This window comes from Pseudochaenichthys georgianus, chromosome 5 (genome assembly GCF_902827115.2).
Source record: "Pseudochaenichthys georgianus chromosome 5, fPseGeo1.2, whole genome shotgun sequence".
NCBI classification, from domain to species: domain Eukaryota; kingdom Metazoa; phylum Chordata; class Actinopteri; order Perciformes; family Channichthyidae; genus Pseudochaenichthys; species Pseudochaenichthys georgianus.
Window position 1 is genome coordinate 45564980 of NC_047507.1, and position 5554 is coordinate 45570533.

Sequence of the window (5554 nt, forward strand, 5' to 3'; positions counted from 1 at the left end):
ACCCACCGCTTTGAGTTCACAAATGTTTTCAGCTTTTGTTAAGTTCGCCTACATTTATTTATTATTTGAATAACTTGCCGCCTCTGTTTTCCCTGCAGCCTCCCCGCCATATGTCCTCTCCCAGCCGGCCTGGTGGAGCAGGTTCCAGCCTCCTGTGAGCCGGGCTCCAGCAGGCCGGCCCGGCCCGGCGCTAATTGGCTGTTAATAGAAGGAGCGCCGTGTGGGAGCACGGAGCCGCCTCGGTGCAGAATGCGTGCAGGGATAATATTGTTCCAGGAGCCGTGAGGAGAATAACTTGTGGCCTATTAACGCGGAGGCCCAGATGAGGGGCTGCGGCCTGAGTGCTCCATTATCTCCTGTTCTGATGAGCGGCTCCGGATGCGACAGTACCCCCCCCCCCCCCTCCCCCTGCCCAATCAAGTCTCCCCAGCCGTTTAGCTGTTTAATGTAATTCGCTTTCAAGGGCCCATGTTATCTCTGATCATTTGCGCCATTACGCCAGAGTCAAGTGTAAATGCTCCATTATTAAGATCGTGTCTGTCAATAACTGGTGAGGCAAAGTGGCTGCAGAGCATATAGAGCCAGACTGAGTCTATATGTGGCTTCGCAACAACACTTCAAATTAAAACAGCCACCAAGTGTATCAGACGGATGCCTTCACAGATATGTGATGTATGCTTTAATAAGGGGTAACATGTAGATGAATGGCGACTGTTTAATGTCTGGCTGCATCGAAGACTTACACTCATCCTCACTTTATTCCATGAAAATGGAAAACAAATAAAGCTATTTCTTATGTCCCTAATGCAGCATTGAGGATCAGCACATTTCTGAATAACGGCTACCTGCATGCTTCAGCATGTGTTGTAGTCACCTTCATGCCACTTAAAAGGTTTCTGAACAAAGCCAATAAAAGCAACATTTCTCAAACATTCAGTTTTCATTATAAGTTATAACTTATTTATTCACATTAACATTTTTTCTGTGAAATACACAACATGGAAATTATTCACATTTTAAATAACATTTGTTTATTTCCATAACCTATTATTTACAGTTCCATCATGGCAGCGCAGGGTTTCTCCCAAGCGTGGGACAGGAAGGAAATACTCTAATGTTCCTGGAGCGAGGTTCAAGTCGTGCGGCTCTGTGTTCCTGCAGGGTCGCCGTGGAAACACACACCCTGAATCCTGCAAGATTAGCAAAGTTCTTTTAAAGGGTCACATCCAATTTGATTGGACCACCCCAGCTTCTCTCTGGACTCACAACATGGCCCCCGATGCAGGACATGAAGCAGTCTGAGGCCTACAGGTGGATACTGAAGTGAGAGGGCCTCAGCTCTGCAGCTCTCTGGAGGCCTCTGAGGGGGGGGTGAACACGCTGTCGTGAAGCTTCCTGATGTGCTTCTTCAGGTCGAAGTTGCGGCAGAAGCCTTTCCCGCAGGTGTTGCAGGTGAAGGGCTTCTTGTCGTTGTGCGTGTGCATGTGGAAGGTCAGGTTGTACACCTGGTGGAAGGCCTTGTTGCAGATGGAGCACTTGTACTGCTTCTCCCCGCTGTGGGTCAGCTTGTGGTTCTTGTAGTTTCCTGGGAAATAAAAGAAAGAATAATGAACATGAGAAACACAAGAAGGAGAATGTCTCTGAACTCAACAACAGCTGCAAGTCATTGCTTACAACTATGATGTTCACTACTGATCACGTAAGACTGATAACAGTCAAATCATCAGTTTTATCACCAACAATTAAAACATTATATTTTTTAGGGAATAAGAAGAAATCCCTGATTGATTGAAGAAGTTAGAAGCAGCGGTTTGGTATTGTGATGGTAGGTCTGTGCACTCATATCCATGTGCCACCACACAGCTGCGACTGCAGGGGAAGCATGCACATTCCATAACATGCACATTTACATATTCTGTGTGAAGCCCAGATTTAACATTATTTTCTCTGCAAGATATTTCATCAGCATATTCCGAACAGCATGGGATAAAAAGGAGGACAATAACTAACCGTTGAATTCCTGAGAAATATGAAGGGATATAAGAACATTACGCATCACAAGAAGCCAGCTTTGTTTTCCTGCAAAGCATCCGGAATATTTACACATAACTTGCAAGTACTTACTTACTTTTTCTAAAATCAGGCAGTATTTATTACTTGATTCTGAAACAGAAATAAAGCTGCTCAATGTGTAAAGGGAGGGATCTCCGCCATTAACAGATGTTTGAAATATCTAGGACAGAGAGATCACAAGCAGCATGGGGAAAGGGAGCCTGCTGTTTAGCATACTTTGAATCCAATAAGAAAGTGAGGATGAGGAGGAGGCCTCTTCTCTCTTGTATTTCCCCCGCCAAGGTCAGCAGAGCATGCTGCAGTTGGAGCCTCTCTGCACAGCCTTCGTTAATCACGGGTTTGTATGTCGAAGTCAAGAAGTTGTCAAACTTTGTCAAAATCAAGCGCAGCGACAAGTGCAGAAGCAGCCCGGCTGCTCTGCGCGGGGTCTGGCAGCTGACCCAGAGCAAATGCTGCTTCTGAACAGAGCATTAGTCCGTGCAAAGTGACATGTCCTATTTCCACTGATCGCATCAGGCTCATCGCTTGGCTTGCAATTATTTCCCCTCTCGTCATTACCCTTCGAGCCGAGCGCCAGCATATGCTGCTGCTGCACTCCGGATCATGTTGGTTCTGCAGCAACACTTCCCCATTGAGCATTCCTCCACAGGAAGCACCTGCCAGCCAGTCCTGCTCCCTCACGCATCACTACATGCAGTGAAATTAATGCACAATACAACATTGTTTTAAATTATAACTACGGCGGTGCAAGAACAATAAATAGCCGATAGCCTGCATCGTACAAATGCCACCAAACAACACATGTATAGGAATTATTTGAACACTTGGAGACAAAAAAAGAGGGACAGCGCAGGAAGTCCTGCTCTGTCTCGTGCGTCTCCTTTCACATGAATGCACCTGTTCACGCTGCAGGAATGTGTTACAGCAGAAATCTACTCAACATGTGTAGGCTATCGTGCATCATCTCAAACCCGTAGATTATTTGTATTCGTTTCCAGAATAAACAACAGACACGATCTTTGGCGTTGTTTACAACAAACACCCAATAGCCACCGACTGAGTTTTGAATATGTGTAAGGGCCAACTCTAAGGACTAAAATAAACGAAGAGAAAAAAGAAAAAGAAAAGCTCGCCTGGTATAATAATAATAATAATAATTATATTTGACCTCATGTAGAGCATGTTAAACTGCCATCAGTGTATGTTCTTACCTTTCTGATGGAAGCCTTTCCCGCAGAACTCACACACGAAGGGCTTGTAGCCCGCGTGGATCCGAACGTGCGTGTTGAGCGTGGAGCTCCTGTTGAACGCCTTCCCGCACTGGTTACATTTATGAGGCTTTTCCTGAACAGGCAGAAATGGAACATAACATCAGTTAGGACAAATACAGCTACATATGTCATTTAATTAAAAAGCCAGAACACATGATGTGTGTGAGCTGCCTCTCACCTGTGTGTGTATGATCTTGTGTCTGCACAGCGTGCTGGCCTGCCGGAAGCCTTTGCCACACACTTTGCACACGAAGGGCCGGGCCCCGGTGTGCACCGGCATGTGCCGGGTCAGGTTGTAGTGAGCGTTAAAAACCTGCAGACACACAAACAGTCAGGAACATTCCGAAATACACACGTGTTTGCGTACAATTATCATATTTAAATCTTCTGGATTTTGTATCTCCTGCTTTCGAAATAATATGTTTTATTTATTTTATATTTATTATGTTTTATTTATTTTTATGAGAACCGTTGTTTTTAAAATATTAGTAGCATATTTTATATTTATATTCTAATTATATCATTATGTTTTTGTTATCAAGATATTTATTAATACACTTTAAAAATCTATATTTCACATAAGAAAGGTAAACAATAAATACATATGTCTTAAATAATTTTTATTATAAATTATAGGCCTTCTATATATTTATTTTACACTTTTAAAACTGCGTACCTTTCCACACACTTCACATGTGAAGTTTTTGGGTTTCCCGTCCGCCGCGCTGCTCGCGCCGCTGCCCAGCTTGCTAACGGGCTTCACCCCGTTCTTCTCCGCGCTCAGGCCGTGGTTCTCCTTCACTATCTGGTCCAGCTGCCCCGGCAGGTGCTCCTTGTGCGGGTACTGAGGGGTGGGCAGCTTTTCGGTCCCCGCCGCGGCCAGTTTGGCGTTCTCCAGCAGCAGCAGTCTGTGGTGCGCCGACAGAGAGGCCTGGGCCTGCGGGCTGGAGAACCAGTGTCCGGCCAGCAGCTCGGACTGCTGGTACGCAGAGTCCAGGTAGTTGAGATAGTACAGCGAGCCGCCGCTGGGCACGGCCATTGCCTGGTGCAGGACCTGAGGTTTCACCACCCTGCTCCCTGTCAGCAGCTCCGATTTGCCACACATGCCGCAATTCCCTTTGCACTGAACGGCTGCGGAACCGCAAAAAGTGCCCCTGAAACTGGCCCTCCACAGCTCCGAGTAGTTCATCAGCGCCTTGGCCTGCAGGTCGTAGCTGAAGGGCTGCAGCGGGATCATGCAGGGGATCGGGGAGCAGAACAGCTTCTTCCCCTCCGCGCGCTCCTCCGCGCTCCCCTTCGGCTCCGAGCTCTTGGACATGATCCGGTCTATGGAGAAGGCGAGACTCTTAGGGGCCGCGGAGGGCCCGGTCCTTCCGCAGGACATCACCGTCTCCAGAGAAGCAGAACTCGCCATGTTGTAGTACTTTTGGTGTTGTTAGCAGCAGAGCCAAACTTGGTGAGAAAGTCCCGAAGAGTCCGAGCCGCTGCTCTCCGCCGCGCGTCTTCACTGCGCTGAGCTCCCAGCAGAACAGACAGGAGGACACATCAGTTTAATAAGCACCTTGCTGTCACAGTGTCACGCATTAGCATTCAAATGGCCATCCCCCCCGCAACAATAGCATCCAGGGGTGATGGATTAATGCTCATTAACTAGGGCACACAAAATTAACAGGACATTACAGAGCTCGTTAGGGAGGAGAAGAGGGAGAGGAGCGAGAGAGACGACGTGTCGTGGTCCGGAGAATGCACAGTGTTAAGTGCAGCCGGTGTGTGAGGTTACCTCTGATGGTCAGATGGGTGTGGAGGAGCTGCTCTCTGTCACATGTCGCCCCCCCCCCCCCCCCCCCCCCCCCCCCCCCCAGCGGGTCTGTCTCCTAACATCAGCCGGGGACAGGAGCCGCCCTCAGAAACACATCTGAAAACAGAGAATGATCCTGCGACAGAAATATGAAACAATGCCCCTACACAGCTTCACATCGCGACGGCGCTATGCGGGTTAAACACGCGTTAGATCGTCTCCTGCTTTCATTTGCAACTCAGACATCTTTTTATTTTCACTTGGGGACATTTTTTCAGGAGAATGCTGCTAATCCTCGGAGATGGGATCCCTCCTTTTCCACGCCGGCTTATATACTTACTTACTATTTGTATAAATTCGAGGACGTCCAATTTCCACCTGTTTAAGAGCAGAGACTCCCTTTGGATCCCAT

The 5554-nt window shown here is 47.6% G+C and overlaps 1 protein-coding gene across 1 annotated transcript; it reads right to left on the bottom strand.

Moving 5' to 3' along the window:
* Nucleotides 1-991: 991 nt before the first annotated feature.
* On the bottom strand, nucleotides 992-5155 carry fezf2 (FEZ family zinc finger 2). The gene is made up of 4 exons (XM_034083805.1): nucleotides 4021-5155; nucleotides 3523-3657; nucleotides 3285-3417; nucleotides 992-1585 (listed from the first exon to the last, which is right to left on the bottom strand). Exons 1-4 carry the CDS (start codon nucleotides 4756-4758, stop codon nucleotides 1335-1337), a joined length of 1257 nt encoding a protein of 418 aa, XP_033939696.1. The 5' UTR covers nucleotides 4759-5155; the 3' UTR covers nucleotides 992-1334.
* Between the last annotated feature and the right edge of the window lie 399 nt (nucleotides 5156-5554).